The 18,234-nt window shown below is 31.4% G+C and overlaps 1 protein-coding gene across 2 annotated transcripts in view; it reads left to right on the top strand.

The window, feature by feature from the left end:
- The window catches only part of PRKACB (protein kinase cAMP-activated catalytic subunit beta), a 121,269-nt gene that overhangs the window by 79,400 nt on the left and 23,635 nt on the right, over positions 1–18,234 (top strand). For both annotated transcript variants that reach the window (XM_080801426.1, XM_080801425.1), the window contains exons 2-5: positions 6,985–7,046; positions 9,180–9,308; positions 15,518–15,616; positions 16,622–16,704. In XM_080801426.1, the coding sequence (XP_080657552.1) occupies positions 6,985–7,046; positions 9,180–9,308; positions 15,518–15,616; positions 16,622–16,704 (373 nt within the window). The remainder of the gene's footprint in view (positions 1–6,984; positions 7,047–9,179; positions 9,309–15,517; positions 15,617–16,621; positions 16,705–18,234) is intronic.

Here is an 18,234-nt window from a genome sequence, read left to right as displayed (position 1 = left end):
TGGTATTCTTTTAAAAATTCTCCCTTTTATAATAGTAATCCAAGTCCTAAAGAACCTAGGACTATATCTAGTAAAAATATAATAACTTGTAAGGAAAAAAATTATAAAATTTTCCTGAGAGATATTTACTTTATCTTTAACAATAAGATATGATTTCATACCCATTATGTTAGTGACACATTTTATTAAGGATATGGATCATCAAAGATATGGTGGCAAACTAAACTGGCACAACATTTATTGAGGCAGTTCTTACTATCTAGTAAAGTTGAAAATGTGCATACCCCATCATCTAGGGATCCACTCCTAGCTCTATATTGTTTGGTAGCAAGAGAGAATATTTTAATTTAGAACTGAGTGGAAAATCTTTAACATATGATTGTGATGATATATTTCTCTAAGGAAAAGTCTCAGTGAACAATTAAGAAAGTCAAGTACATTTCAAAGAGTACTTCAAAGATTGCTTGGGTCATTTATGGCTGTAAATTTAAAGTTTTTATTACAAAATCCTACAAGGAACATCTCCAAACAAACATGACTTGGATGGCCTAGAAAATCCACAACATCCCTAAATCAAGTGCAAGTTGGGAGAGAAAGCATGTAAATGTCATTAGTTATGAATGATTACACTATGTGGATTCATGGTGTATCCATTTCTCCATGTAGATACTAGTTAAATAAATTAATATGTTTCTATAATTTGATCATTTAAATGTATATGTTTCACAAAAAAATTTTATTTGTTAACAGTTTAGTGAAAGTTAGTCAATTATACTGTTCACTTGTAACCAAGACTTGATAATTAACCAATTAAAAAATAAGAGAAAGAATAGAAAGATATTGCAATAGGAAATATAATTTTCATTGCCTATTAAATTTCTAAATACCCATTCATGTGTGACTTTATGCATGACTACATGATATCTTAGTAAACAAAAGTAGGCATGGTTCCATCCATTGAAGTGCACAAATACAATTGTAATTAAAATTGTTTTTTTTATATTCCCTATCACTTTTAAAATTACAGTGAACTTGCTCCGAGTGAACATGCTTGAAAATGGTGAGGCAAATTAAGTGTCCCTTCAGTAAAGTGAACACAACTGGTCTTTACATTTAAGGGATAGAATATATTTCATTAACAGATTTCCAGAATAGGGCTTGGTTGGTTAAAAAAAAAATTATATATATATACATATATATATCTCCAGAGAATATGTTGTAATCCTTAGATAAAACACTTCTGAATATGTATGCCCAAGTATTTTTGATTCTTTTCCTATGTATAAATATACTAGTGAACATATACGAATGGGTTAGTTCTTGTGGGTATGTTATTTTATGTGTTATTTAATCTGTTTAACTTATTTATTCTTTTTGACCAAGCTCGCAAATCATCAGAAGCATCTGGTAGGAAACTATTTTTTACAGAATAATTCTGTTACTTTGTTGCTATAAACTGGATTTTTATTAGTTATCTTGTGGCAATTAGAATGTTTTATATTTAGTTTACTGAAAATATTTGTAGTACAGTGTATGTGTTTGAGGGTTATTCTTAGAAATAACAATTGAAGAGCTCTAAGGAGGTGGGTGTTTGAAATAGGGGCGACAGAAGACAGACTATTACACTCAACTAGATTTACACTTTCCAGAGGTTTTGGAAAGGATTGTACTGTTCTGTTATTTGTTGATAGAACTTGGTATTTTCATAGGTAATTAACCTCAGTTTCCATCCTGTTCTGCATTTTCTGATATACACAAAATAACTCTTAAATAGACTAATGCTTTCATTAAAGTAAAGGAGAAAGATAAAAATAATTTAATTGCAGAGAGATTAGGAGGCCCATGAATTACAATCTCTTCAATAAGGAAAAATTTTAAACTATTACTACAAAACATGTTAAGAAACATACCATTGTTTATAATACCTTTCTCTTTTCCTAATGGGAAATATTAGAGGAATAGCCCTCTTCCTTATTCCCTACATAGACAGCCATCAAAGTTTAAACCTTCAGGCCTCAAACCCTAACCATTAAATGCTCCTTAGTCCATCTGACCCCCTCTTCCTTAGCAAATGATCTCGCTTCCTGTTTCCTAGAAGAAATGAGTCTAGCAGGTGTGAATAACTTAATTTACTTCCATTCCTTCCTACACATTGAAAAGCATCACCACGGCAAATAGTTACTGTCATGACTGGGCACCTTCACACCTATACACGTCTAGCTCAGTTTGTGGCACCACTAAACAGTACTCAATAAATGTTGTTGAGAGATTGTTAAATGAGCACCAAGGAAGTAAATGCCTGAAAGACACTAATGTCTTTCAAAAGGGAGTTACAAAGTGTTATAATTAATAGTGTTGTTCCTACAGTGAAGTTTCGAATAAATAATAGAAGTCCAGTGATGGCATTGCAATAGTTACAGGATGTGTATTTCAGTATACACTACTTAACATTATTAGCACTATTGCTACAAGTTTGTTAGTTGTTTTAAGGAGAATTAGAATGGTATTGATTTTGACACTAAACAAAAATTACTGTATTTATTGCTTTACCATTTCATTTTAAAAAGCCCTCTTTGAATGTCAGAAAATTGAGTTTCCATAATAATGTTTTATTTCTGTATATAATATTCTAAGAAAATGTGTATAGGTGACATCATGCTAATATATTGATTTTGTGAGTGTTATTTAATCACTGTTTATTTTTTTTTGGATACAAGCTTGCTCCTCTTCAGAAATATCTGGTAGGCAACTACTTTTTAATAAAACAAATGTTACCTTTAAACTTTTTATCTGGTTGTTTGCAAGTTGTTATGCTCCTTATAAGTTATATTTTTGTAAAATATATAGAGTTAATAAAATATTTTAGTTGATAGAGAAAGTAGTTTAGTTTTATATTGAGTTGGATTTATAAAAATGATTTATATTTCAGTTTCTTATGTGATATTTTAGAAACAACAAATATAACACTGTGGTGGAAGTTGTACAGGGTAGCAGAAGACAGATTAATACACACCACTTAAATTAGATAACCCAGGTTAATGGATGGTTTTTTAAAGAAAATGTACTGTTGTAAATTTGGAACAAAACAGCTAATATTTTAATTGGGTATTTACCCTAGAAAGTTTATAATCTGATTTGTTCTATTTCCTGATTGTTTCCCTTTATTTTTTCTGACATATATTAACTAGAAGTTTAATAAAGTTGTGTTTTTACTGTAAAAGATGTGTTAATAAGGGAAATGACATTTATCTCATTACAAAGAAACTAAAGAATGTAACATCAGAGTAGTTGTAATCAGTATAGTAATGAATTTCTAAATTCTTACAAACCGTCAACAACAACCTCTTTTTAGCATTGCATAGTGGCATAGTATAATAACATGCTCTTTTTATAATAAGCAGTAATGTAAGTATATTTAACATAGAATCCAAAAGTACCTAATAAATACATTTATAGTGAAACATTCTTACTCATTGTAGGATTATCTGCATAACATGGAGTAAAGATACACCATACGCCATACTTGACTTTTTAATGAATTTTCCTAATGTTTCAAATGAACTTTGTAATCAATTTTTAAGCTGTGTCCTGTGTATAAATATATTCAAAAATATTTTGAAGGCGAAAAGAATTAAATTTTTTATGTACTTGTGGAAACACATAAAATTGTCATTTTGTTTCTTTTTTCTTTATCTCATGAGTGTGGGTAAACATTCAGTCCCCTTTGTACGAATAGATTCCTTTGGTATGTTCATGTCTTTTAAATGCAGTGTGAGATCTTTAAATGATACAGATGGAAAAGAAAATAAGCTTATTTGGAAGAAATATATAATCGAAATGTATACTCCTAGGAAGAAATTGATTTAAATTTTGGTAGTCCTTTTCATTTTTTGTAGTACATTATTGACCAGTACAGAACAAAATATATTTGCAGAGAAATTCTTCTTTGAGATCTTTTCCTAAAGAAAGTCACTAATCACCATTAGGTACTTAGTTACCCATAATCATGTAGCTAAGAAGTATTAGAGCCAATATTCTAACTCAGATATCCCAGCCTCCCAAACTTGTGGCTGTTTCAGGACATCACAGTGGTTTAAATGGTTAAATATAGATATTGCATACCTATTAGAATATAACAAGAAGAGCAAAAAATTTGAGAACTTCAAGTATATGCTTTAGCGGGAACTCTGGATTAAATGTGCTGCAGTATTTGAATTTGGCTAACTCTCCTACCGCTTATTTTATTAATTAGCTGCCAATACCTTATGTCAGTGGATATAAAATTTTTAAACAACTAGAGAAAAACATTTAGAAAGTGAAATTCAACATTGTCTAAAAATAGTAAAAACCAAACCGAATACATATGGTTCTAGATTGCTTATTGTTTGTTACTCATAACCAGCATATTGTGAAGTATTTTATTTCTGGTGTTTATATATGTAAGATGTATATTTAGGTTAACTTACATTTTTACAGAGTTAACTGTGTTCATCTTTGTATCTAAATAGTGCACATATGAACTAGAGATTTTATGTTTATATATATACTTATGTGACAAAAAGTGTTGCAGGAATAGAGTTTGCTTCATGGAAATATTTAATGACATTATAATTAATACTTATCCTTACTTTATAAAAGGGAATCTCTTAATTTGTTGAAATAATTCACAAAATTTAGTATCTTTGATTCCTATCCATTTCTGATAATTTTCATGTAAGAACTTTTTGAGAATTGTTACTTTCTGTAATGTTACTTAGCAGTGAACTTGGAATATTGATGAGTATAAAGAATTTCCTGAATATCCTACTAGTGAATGAAATTAAGTAGTATCTGAAATTTTTCCTCTAGCTCATATACCAAGCAGGGAGAAGGAAATTTTCTTTCAGTGTGCCATCTTTGGCAAATACTGCCAGTCCTTCTTTTGACCAGTTACTTTCTTCTTAACTCCAGATCCACTTAGCAGGAAGTGACAGGAGAAGCTGAAACAGGATGTTAGGAATATTTTTTTTTCCTTTCCCTGATTCCCTTCCTTGTCTCCAAATTATCTACACTCATGCAGGCATCTGGAGAGTTTATACCACAACTTGATGTGCAAGTTCTATAAATAGAAGATAACCAAAAATATTTTTCAAAAGAAATCAGTTGTATATTTTGAGAATCACAAGTTGTGTTTCTTAAAAGCCACAGTAGCATTCAGCAGAAAATTTTGTTTTTAATTTATTTTAGCTGTCATCTTTAAGTCAGAGCCATTGCAAATATGTCAGCACCATGAGAAGAATAAATAAAATAAAATATAATGTAATCTTCTAAAACCACTCATCCCCAGGTGTAACTAATACATTAACTTTTAGGAGTAGGTAACTTGAACCATCCTAAACTCAAAATGTAAGACTTTTCCACCTCCAAATCCACCCCCAGGAGGAATTAGATCATATTTGCATAATTAAGTGCAGTTATTGGATTCATTGTTTTGGTGGTTGAGATTTTCATACAAAGGAAAGATTCTAATTTTAAAAATTGTTTTTCTCAAATTTTCTAAAATAGGTATTTTGAGAGTATTTTACAGCAAAATACAAGTGACAGCTTATATGAAGTAGTAAAATAATGTCTTCAGAAACGAACACTCTAGTGTTACTTAAAAAACTAATGTCTGCTCCTGGTGCTTATCATCACCATTTTGAAATCTCAAAACATTTGGAATACCAACAGCCTTTTTGGTTAGCAACAGTGTTTTGGCAAAGGTAATTTACACAGGTAAAAGAGGAAATAATAATGTATATCTTAAAACACCTCACTTAAATACCACTACATCATTAGATGATCTTATCAAAGAATTTGTGACCCCTCATTTCCACTATTAGTTTGGTCTTTCCTTCATCATCACCATCACTCTTAGTATTTCTGAAATAAATGACAGTGTCCCACTCTAAGTTCATTTTGCCTAGCTTTTCACTATTTCAGCCTCATTTAAATTCTGTTGTCTTCTTTATTTATAGATTTAGATATCAGAGAAATATCAGGAACTTCCAAACAAAAAGAAATACTGAAATAAATACTTCTTGAATTGCCATGTTTTGCTCTCATACTTGACTATTGGAACAAGTATACATTTTGTTAATGCTGTCTTATCTCTGGAATCTTTTTCCTATTTCTTTTTAAACTCCTGAAGTCATTCTGTAAACAGAAGTCATTATGGAAACTTTGTGGAAAGAAAATGAAAAAGAAGAAACCTTTTAAATGATTTGTTATTTAACAAATCTTAAAACTTCAAACCACAGTTTCATAATGTAGCTGTTATTGATCACAGATAAATAAACATCTGGTTTTGAATGCTTTACTTTAGTGTACATTTTAATTTTGCTTCAAATTTAGAATATGAGATTTTTAAAGCTGTTTGGGTGTTTTGTTTTTGTTTCTTTTTTATTTTTAAGTCTTTGTGGGTATCCTTTATGTGTAGCCTGTATTTTTCCTCTTCTCTCTACCATCAGTAGAGAAAACACAAATCTAATAACATAAATCTTTATACCTGAAAACAGCCTTTTATTGAAGTCAGTTATATTTGAAATTCCACAAATCAACAAGTTCACATTCTCCAGATGTCTTCAGTTCTTATATTTAACAGCTTTGTTAATACCACTGCTGGCTTATTTACAACGAATATTTTCTCCTAGATTGATTTCTGACTCTTTTATATTACTTTCAGATATGTTTTCAGGAATGGCATTTTTATTATTAGATTTGAAATTATGAAAGTGATCTCCATATAGGATAGTATTAGAGCTTCTTAGAAATTTAAGAAAATATTTGCTTCTTGTTTAGAGGAAGTAAATAGTCCTCTAGTTTATCATGGTTATGAATACACATTTCATGGTAACAATTGTTGACATAAGTCTGTGTTTTTAAAATATATTTATATGTAATATAAATATTCTTACAAGACAAAATTTGTTTTTGTTTGTTTGTTTGTTTTAATTATATTTTCAGTGAAAGAGTTTCTAGCCAAAGCCAAAGAAGACTTCCTTAAAAAATGGGAAAATCCTGCTCCGGTAAGGAATATTTAAAGTTTTCTACTATTTAAAAGTCCTGTTATATAAAATCATGATTCTTGCCCAGGTAATTTACTATTTAAGAAACTGTAAAATAGCATTAAACCTTCAAGTCGCATTTTAAAAAGTAAGCTTAACATAGGAATTTTACCATAATATTATAACATTATGTTTTTATTTCCTAACTAATAATTTTATCTAGACCTAAATTGGAGAAGAACCTAATTTCCATTACAATATGTGATTACATAAATTTTGATACTAATTATAAGTTGCTATAAACTCTTGATATTTTTAATGTATAGTAATTTTGATTTGTGCCTTTGATACTATTGTGCAGTTTCAAATTCTTAATCACAAATACTTAGCTATTGGCAACATACCAAGTACACAGGGATCCTTTTTCATAAGCATTGGATGGGGTAAATTCCACATAACTTAAGTACTTTAAATTGTAACTGAGACCTAAAAACCGTGTATAAAAAGAACCATTTATGTTTGTCAAAAAATCTATTTTTAAAGTTAAAAATAATTAATGAACTTTAATACCAAATTCAATTTTGAACATCAATTTTCCTACCACAAAAATTTTTATTTCAAGTATCTTTTTCACTAAAAAATATTTAATCTAAATATTTTTGAAGATGCCATTATATCGCCTTTTTTTATAAAGATACTAAGATTAAAAGCATGAACTGTACTTTAAAACAGTTACTCTAGCTGTCGTGAGAAGTTAGACATTATCTAACATTAAACACTGAGGAAGGTGAGGAGGATGGCACATTTGTATGAAAAGCAATAACTAGCAAAAAGAGATGTTCTGTTTGTTGTCTATTACTTAAATTTGCTTCCATTATTTACTTGGGAACTATATTAAACATTTCAATTGGTGTTGTTAAGACCAAAAAATTAAGCATTAATCCATAAAATTAAATAATTCAATCAGAATTCTAAGAGCTTTTTCTTTCTATCTTGATATAGAATCTCATAGCAATTTAAAATTTGAAATTAAATTTCATGAAACAAGTTTTATAACTTGGAGCTGCTTGCTCTCTCTGTAATGATTCAGCAAGAAGCTATGCTGTGTCTTCAATGGCAAGCTTTGATTTGTAATAGAGATTAAATCCAATGACAGTGAACTGCAGTAACTGTCCAGATTTCTTACTTATACAAGAATCACATTACCTCATATTTTTGTCAAGCTAAATACTATACAGACTGACACTCACAAATACTTTTTTCCAAGATTTTCATGAAGATCTTTGTAATGAAAACCTATTAAACAAATGGGTCAGCAATTACTACTTGTGGCTATTTAGCACATAATTTCTTCCCAGTAATTTTCATTTTGTTGTGGCAGCAACAAATTCAATAGATTGATGCCTCCAATTCTTTGCTTCTATGCTATAGCCAAAGCCAAACAAAGATGTTTGCTCATAACAAAGCATCTGTTGAGGGAGAAAAAGAGCCTGATTATTGTTCTGAGACTCTGACTTGCAGTTATCTTTGTGGGAATGAGGAACTCTTCTTCCTTATTATTACTGTTTTAGGTAATACCAGGTTATTATAACATCAGAGAAAGAGCCATTAGGATCTTTCATGCTGTTATTATCCAGTCCTATAAGCTTGTGTAAAGATAGAAATGAAATAAGACAGTGCTTTCTTCAGAGGTAACTCTAGTGAAAGGACTCTGACCCTTAGTTTATTTATTCATTAGAATTATTTGTGAGTACAGTGAGACTATGACTTCCATGATTGTCTGTGTCAATATACTGCTGGTCAGTATGAGATTATTAAAATATGGAATTTATTTATTTAAAGTCTAATACTAGGAATTCATATTGGAATTCATTATGACCTTTAATATTTTAGCTTAGGCTTTTATTTTCTCCCATTACTGTTATGCTTTGTTTTGCAATATAATTCTCTTTTCAAATATTAGTTCATTTCTTCTTATTCAAAGGGAAAAATAGAACCAATAGCCTGGAATCTCAGTAGTCTTTTTGTATCATTTTTAAATGGATAATTTTAAATAATCTCTTCTGACTATATATAACTAAATCTATTATAGCTACCATAGTCTTATGAGAATTTCTAATTTTAAAGTTTATTTTATTTTTCATATATATGTAGAATAATGCCGGGCTGGAGGATTTTGAAAGGAAAAAAACCCTTGGAACGGGTTCATTTGGAAGAGTCATGTTGGTAAAACATAAAGCCACTGAACAGTATTATGCCATGAAGATCTTAGATAAGCAGAAGGTGAGTGTATTTGTCTTTATTTACCTGAAGGGTAAACTTCAGTTTTATCAGTTAGATTATTAAACAGATGCAATATAATGACTTTCCATTGATACCTGCAGATAATTTTATTGTTGCATTTAATTTCATTCTTATTTATTGTGACTATCTGATACACAGTTAATAAGTATACGGGGATACATTATTATTTCAATAATGTTATTTGTATAAGTTTGTGATGTTTACTAACAAAATATTGAATTCAACATGTAAAGAACAGGCATCTCTACTACATTCTGCCTTGTGGAAAATGCAGAGATCAGTTGTACTGGATCTTTAGATTGAGGTAACAGAAACTTGGTGATTTTATTTTATGACTTGTTTTGATTGACAGTGGAAGGCCTTTGTTTAACGTGATTGAGTTTGCCGAGTTTAAAATGTCAGTTAAACCAGAGAAAAAGTTGCAATACTAATACTATAAAAAATATCAAATGATTGTTATATACCTGAAACTAACATAATGTTAGATGTCAATTATATCTCAATAAAAAGATTAAATCATTTTGAAAAACCAGTTTTTGTTTTTATCATGTATTGGTATATCTGATGAATCTGGATATCTGAATTATTTATGCTTTAATTGTTAAACTTCCGTTTTCCTGGTAATCACATACAAGTAAGGGAATGTGAAAGAAAATGGTAAATCTTGAATATTATCTTACAGGTATTATGTTCCCAAGAATGACATTTTGGCTTACCGGAATATAGAAAAATGTGGGGTAAACAGTACTGAGCTGGATGTGGAGTAAACAGTACTGAGCTAGTAGTCAGGGATACAGATAGTGGCTAGACTGATGCTATCCAATAGAAATAGAATGTGAGCCACTTAAGTAATTTTAAATTTTTTAATAGCCACATTTAAAAAGTAAAAAGAAATAGTTGAAATCAATCTTAATAGATTTTATTTAGCTCAGTGTATCTAAAATATTGTCCTTGCAACATGTAATTAACATAAAAATGGAGACATTTTACTTTTTTCATACTGAGTCTTCAATATCTGATGTATATATTACACTTACATTACATCTCTATCTAGATTAGCCACAATTCAAGTGTTAAATAACCACATGTTAGTTGGCTATCATGTTGGACAGCACAGCATTAGACTGGTCTGAAGTTCAGTCCGAAAAGTGCTTTAAAACAAACAAATTTAACCTCCAACATGAAAAAGAGTAATGACTTACATCTCTCTAAAATTAAATACACCCATGCACACATTTAGTTGTGTATCTTTGTCCACTACCCTTTTTCATATAACCTTTTTAACCATGCTTCCTGAAAAAATAGTTTAATCACTCTATCCACTAAGTCACTTCCTCTTAAGTCTTCAACCCACGATAATTTAACTGTCTCCTTGTTTATCTCCTTCCTCTTGCTACTCCACTGAAATGGCTCTGCAAGGGTCACCAATCCAGTGTCCTAATCAATAAAACCAGTGGGCTCTTTTTACTCATCTTATATGACATTATAGAACCTATGACTGTGCTGACCACTCTCTTGAAACTGTCTTGTCCCTGGACTTTTGTCACCCTTTGTTCTTCTAATTATGCTCCCGCCTTCTGGGCTCTTCTTTTTTAGAGGCATTTTCCTGTTATTTTTTCCTTGTCTACTCTTTAAAGATTGCTAATCTCAATCTCTGGACTATCCCCTCGTCTTGTTTTCATGTTTTATACCCTCTCCCTCTGAACTCTGTCCAAGCTTCGATTCATCTTTGAGCCCTATACCCCTAATTTGTACAATCTGAGCACAGAGCTCTTAGAGACTGACCAGTCCTTGCTCTAATTTTCTAGATGAGGTCATTGGGTCTCAGAGAGAGTAAGTGACTTGTACACTTGTGCTGGTAACAGAAAAATGCTTCAAAATTCTGATTTGAATGAAATATTCTTTATTAAATCTGTCATTAAAATGTTACTATCTGGATAGGCCCTAATATTTTGCTATCTTTCTTAAGGAATTAATAGACTATGCTTTAGTCATAAAATATTAAAGGGGTTACATAATATGCCCTTTTTACATTTAAAGTATTTAAGGAAGAAGTTTTTAATTCCTTTTTTTTTCTTAACAAGACGGTGACTTGTTAAGTAAATTACTAAGAAGGTTACCCCATAGATAAATCATGAAAAGAGTATTTGCCACCCTAAGTCATTTCTGCTATGGCAGTGTTCTGAATCCGTTCATAATTAGGACAAAGACTTTATATTCTGAAATTTTTCAAGTTTATTTATTTGAATTTGATTAAGATAAGTAATAAAATAACACTCCATGATCACCTTCTTTTCTGTTAATGAAGTTACAAGCCTTTCAATTTTGGCCTCTCCTATCTTAGGGTATATGGGTTAAGAGGAAAATATCAGTACAGAAATTAAGGAAATCGCATTTCTTCATTCCATACAATTGTCAAGCATTGCTAGGAACTTCATATTTATTGTATCAGTGAATCTTCACAACTTTGCCTGACATTAATCTCCCTTTTAAGCCAATAACCTTTCTATTCAAGTAGTTTTTCCAATATCAAAAAGGCTAGTAAGATAAACCAAGAATTTGGCTAGGTTGGTCTGATTTCTGTGCCTATGCTTCTCCCATCCAAGTACTAACCAGGCCTGACCCTGCTTAGCCTCCGAGATCAGATGAGATCAGGCGCGTTCACGGTGGTATGGCCGTAGACTGTGCCTATGCTTCTTCTTAATTTTTCCTTTGAAATGTATTTGTTACTCCTAAGATCCTTTCTACCACCACCTAGTTTGGTCGGTCCCTCATTAATGTTAACTGGGTTTTCACAATAACATCTTAATTTCCACAACCCCAGACTCTGCACCTTCTATTAATTCACCCCTCTCACCGCCAAAAAAGTTTTTCTTACCATATCATGTAATTTTATTAACTCGCTCAAAAAGCTTCCTAATATTAATTCAATACAAGCAGAACTCTGCATCCTACTTCCAAATTCTTCATAACTTCTTCCATACTCTACCATAGTCTTATTTCACACTGTTCCCCTGCATGTCCTCTGTTCTCTACTTCTCTGACTGAAACTTGACTCCCCAGGAGTATACGTGCCATGCTGGGTGGGCTGCGGGAGTATGTGATGATATAGAGCCCATCTTCCTTATCAAAAAACTCCTCAAGTATTTGGCTAAAAGAAAATTAGCCAATAAGTAGTCATTTGTAAATGCTTTTAAATATACATATTTAAACCAACAGAAATATTAAAAAGTAAATATAAATTTTATATGCATGTTGAAAATAAAGCATGGACTAAACCCCCAGGGTTACTTGTTTTTTTTTTTCTCTGCCATTTAAGGGTATTTTCTTACCAAATCTTGAGAAACATTGTCCTAAGCTATTGTCAGATGAAACTAGCATTCAGACTTATCTTTGTATATTACCCCCTTCAGGTAATGGTTCTGGATATTAACCCTGACCACACTATCTCCTCTGTCTTTTCCTAATCTGTATTATCTATTCATCTGTAAGGCTCAGCTGAACCCTCACCCTTTTTAATAGATTTTAATAACAGTTCATATTTTTTTGAGCTTTTACTTTGTGCTCAGCACTGTGTTAATCACCTCACATGCATTATGCGACACAGTCACCTTTAAAGTAAGTATTATTATCAACGTTTTATAGATGAAGAATCTGGAATTAGATTATGTATTGGGCCTAACATAAACATTTTCTTGTCTGAACACTTACAACATTATAATTGGCAACTATTTGCATATTAATATTCACATGTTCATATGCCATACTTCCAAATAGATTTTTAAATTAACATATAATGTATTATTTGTTTCAGGAATACAGGTCTGTGATTCATCAGGCTTACACAATTCACAGCACTCACCATAGCACATACCCTTCCCAAGGTTCATCACGCAGCTATCCTATCCCCCCCCACCCTCCTTCACTGAGAAAACCTCAGTTTGTTTCCTGAGATTAAGAGTCTCTTATGGTTTGTCTCCCTCTCTGGTTTCATCTTGTTTCATTTTTTCCTCTCTTCTCCTGTGATCCTCTGCCTTGTTTCTTTAATTCTGCATATCAGTGAGATCACATGATAATTGTCTTTCTCTGACTGACTTATTTCGCTTAGCATAATAGCCTCTACTTAGTTCTAAGTAGATTTTATGCAGCATTAAGGCAGATACTTCCTTGTCTTTATCTCAGTTGCATTATTATGCCTTTTATGTAGTAGTATGCAAACTTAAAAGTAAATTAGATTTTAATTAGTTAACTTTTTAAATTAACTTAAAAATTAACTGGGCATTTATGCTTTGCCAGTTCATTTATCATATATATATCATGTATCATTTATTTCTATTTTTAATTGTTATACCCTACATATGCATAGTTGGCTCAGAGATATAATGCAGAAAGCCTATTACAGTTTTTATTACTTATTTCACATTACTTATTTACTTATTACATATTACTTATTTCATATTATCAATGCCTAACTAGAAGTCTACTATATCAAAATATACAGAGATAAGCATATGTTACATCTAGACAGTGAAGTATTATTCATCACTCAAAAGAAATGAACTATCAAGCCATTACTAAGTGAAAGAAGCCAGTTTGAAAAGGCTATATAGTCTGTGATTCCAACTATATGACATTCTACAAAAGGCAAAACTAGGAAGACAGTAAAAAGATCAGTGATTGCCTGTGGTTAGTAGGGAGGAACGGATGATTAAGTGAAACACAGAAATTTTAGGACAGTGAAAGTACTCGGTATGGTATTATAATGGTGTGCACATGTCCTTCTACATTTGTCCAAAGCGACTGAATATACAACACCGAGAGTAAAACCCTACTATAAAGTATGGACTCTTGGTGATAAAGATGTGTCAGTGTAAGTTCATCACTTGTAACAAATGTATCACTCTGGTCAGGGGGGATGTTGATATTGGGGGAGACTATGCCTGTGTGGGGAGGGGATTCTCTTGGAAAATCCCTGTATCTTCTGTTCAATTCTGTGAACCTAAAACTGTTAAAAAAATAACAATAAAATAAATAATAAATTTTTAAAAATCTATTTTTTAAAGTAAATACAAAGCAATAGTAATCTTCCAGCTAATGTTGCATAATTTGTTGTAATAAGTATGGACTAATTAGTTATGTAACTGTTAGAATTTGGACGGAAGTGGTCCAACCACTTCATATTACAGTTAAAAAACCCAAAATCCTAAGGGTTGAAATAACATCTCCAAAATCACAAAACTGCTTGATTAGAAGGCCTAGATTAGAATACAGATCTTCTGACTCGGAGTCAAGTATTCTCTGCTCAGTATTATTTTTATACTATAATTGTATATGCTAATAACTGGATGGTATATTTACCTTTCTTATTTATGTTCAACTTCTTGAATTCACTGACAATAAGCCTCTAGTAAGAAAGAATGCTGCATTCTAATGATTTGCACATATACTGGACAATTATTTATATCTCTCTAAGGTTACCTCTTCTTAAATTAAAAATAGAATCACATGTGGGATAGAAACATAGTCTTCAAGAAGATAAGTTACTTTCCCCTGCTATGTATTTGATTGAGTAGACAATCCAGAGTAGCCTCGATTAATTCTAAATGACCTATTTGTTATAAGATACAGTTGGGTTTTTGCCGGTATTTTGTGTGTCCTCTCTTGTGACTGCGCAAATTAAATTTTTAGAATTTAATCTTGTATTTATTCAGGTATTAGGAAATGAACAGATTGCTCATTTTTACCCACTGTTTTTCAGTTTTTGGCTTTTCTTCAATCCTTAATTTCCTTGCTGATCTTCGGAAGACCTAAAATCAATAAAACTTATTGCAGTGATTTGTACCAACTACTTTAGTGGACTGACTATTTAAGTCATTAGGAGCTAAGTATTTTCACATACCAGTTTTTTAAGTACTGTATTAAAAGTCTGTTTCTTCTTAGCTTTTACTTCTTGACTGAAAACCATAGTTGACCTTCATAAGACCAAATTTTAGGTCTTCTGTTGGGTTTTTCATTTGAATCTGAGAAACCTCATTGGTGGTTATTATCACCCATATCCAACTTAGTGATTTGCTTATCCAAGCTTATTATTACATGAAAAACATTTTATTTAAGTTTTTTCTTTTAAAATTATAGTGAGTTTTAAATTCTGTTCAAGTACATTAAATATATTTATCTCTCAATCACAGGTTGTTAAGCTGAAGCAAATAGAGCACACCTTGAATGAGAAAAGAATATTACAGGCGGTGAATTTTCCTTTTCTTGTTCGACTGGAGTACGCTTTTAAGGTGAATTTTACAATATTCAAATAAAATATTTTTACCCTCATATATTTTTAAAAATATGAAACTGTGATAAGATTCTAAGCCAGATGTTAAACCTGGAGAATATGAATAAACAAAAAAAGTAATATATTAAGTTTTACATAATTAAATCCTATTGTGCTTATAAACTTAGGTTAACATTTGACAAGGTTTTGACTCTCCCTAGGGAAATTTTTAAAGGTAATATGTAACTTCTCATGAGATGGTATTACAAATTCAAATATTTCAGTTTATCAAAATCCATAGAAATATCTTATTAAGCAGTTCTTAAACTCCTGCAAATGACCACATATGTTCCTTTTAAACCTTTTCTGATACAATTGTACCATCTTCTTTTCGTTAGTAATTTGTTCTAGTCTTTCCATTTATACAAGGCAGAACAGTCTTTGGCCTTCCATTCAGGTATCTCATAAGGTTGCACAAGATTTATTATTGAAGTTGGCAGCTTTTCAGCTCTTTAGAATGATTCTTGGCATCTCTGCAATATTAATTCATATGAACCATTTTAACATTTTTTCCTTTTCCTCCTTTATTCTTTAAATCAGATGAACATCTGTGTACTTAGGATGATGTTAAAAATCATTAATCTCTCTGACCTAATTTAGTACATAAAATGTAAACATTCTTACTTTTCCAAATTGTTTTAACTGTTATTCCTTTGCATACACTATAGCATTAAATCATTGCCTCAGTGTCTAATTGTTCAAAAGTTAGTGTTCCCTGCAAGGACAGGAAGAGCAAAATCCCAGACTAATTTGTGGCAGGAATACTAGGAGAAAATAAAAATTAATTCCCCATTGTTGAAAAATGAGAGCATCTTCGATTTATTCTCTCTTTCCCAATGTTAGTAACCCCTTGGGTGGATTTTAAATTTGTCTTTTTCCAATTTGACATGGTATTATCTTAAAATATTTTCTTGAAATAACCTAGGTTTCATAATTTTGATTTATTCTTTTTATTTGTTCATAGGATAATTCTAATTTATACATGGTTATGGAATATGTCCCTGGGGGTGAAATGTTTTCACATCTAAGAAGAATTGGAAGGTTCAGGTAACTAATATGTTATCCTCCTCAAATCTTTATATTCTGTGTGTTTGTTCAAAACCAAATTTTTAAGTTTTGTCAATGCTAAAAATTTATTACTTTTAATTTAGTAATATGTTAGCTATATGAAGAAATTATGTAGAAACATTAATAAAAGGCCACACCATACTGAGTTTTAAACAAAATCAAATGAAAAGAGCATCTGGGTGGCTCAGTCAGTTAAGCGTCTGCTCAGGTCATGATCCCAGGGTCCTGGGATGGAGCCTATTCTGCTTCTTCCTTTCCCTCTGTCCCACCCCAGCCCACTCCACCCCCAACTCATGTGTGCTCTCTCTCGCTCTCTCTCTCTCTCTCTCTCAAATTTTAAAAACCTTAAAAAATAATAAAATGAAAGCACCATGATACCATTGTAAATATTCTACCCTTGGTAGGTATTATGAAGGTCCATTATTTAAAGAATTTCTAGAACATGCAAAATTTAATTTAAACATACCAGTATTAATTGAACAAATATTAATACACTCTGGGAAAGAGGTTTGCTTAAAGATGAAGATAAGAAAGGGAGTACCTAAAGATAATAACAGTATTATAGTGATGAGATTATGAAAGTTTGTTTCAAACAAATTTAATTCTCCTTAAAGTTGTTGCTATATTGAGTTTTAAATATATACATGTAATTTGGGCACCTGGATAGCTCAGTCAGTTAAATGTCTGCCTTTGGGTCAGGTCATGGTCTCAGGGTCCTGGGATCAAGCCCCACATCGGGCACTCTGCTCTGCGGGGAGTCTGCTTCTCCCTCTCCTTCTGCCTGCTGCTCCCCCTGCTTGTGCTCTCTCTCTTTCAAATAAATAAGTAAATAAAATCTTTAAAACAGAGTTTATGCCTTATCATTAGGTTATTACTGAAAAGGCTACACAATTTAAAAAATAGATTCTGTTAACCTTACCTGTGTGTAATAGTTTGTAAGCTTCTACTATTTATTAGAAATCACTAACAGAATGAAGCTGAAACCCAGAGCAGGTCCAGCTTCATTTAGCACATTATATGTTATCATGATGAAAGTGTGTGCAGGCGTTCAAACTGGGCTGATGGTAATCTGATTCAGAAAAAGATGATTCATTCAGATTATCACAGGATCATATTCAATTATGGGCCAACATTAGAGTTATTTTAGTTACCTGAGGCCTAAGCCAAAATACATTGATTGACCTAATATGATAAGGCAACTAATATGTATCAGGCACTATGCTAATGCAAAGCAACTTCTGTTTATTTTTAATGATTCCTTTCACCTATTTTCCTCTCTCCTACTACTCTTGTCCACACAGACCCAGAATCCTTAGATTGCCCTTTGATAATTCAGAGTTGTACACTGAAGCACTACACCTAAACCTGTCTTCAAAAACTATTTTGTCCATTTTTTATAATTACTAACTTCTTTCCTTTGCAACTCCCCACACTCGTATTTCTTTAATACTTGGTACTAGGAGGAAAAGCAAGTTGATTGCAATAATTCACACTGAGACACTGTCTTTT

This window comes from Martes martes, assembly GCF_963455335.1.
Source record: "Martes martes genome assembly, chromosome: 4".
Taxonomy (NCBI): Eukaryota; Metazoa; Chordata; class Mammalia; order Carnivora; family Mustelidae; genus Martes; species Martes martes.
This window is presented reverse-complemented; position numbering and strand designations above follow the sequence as displayed.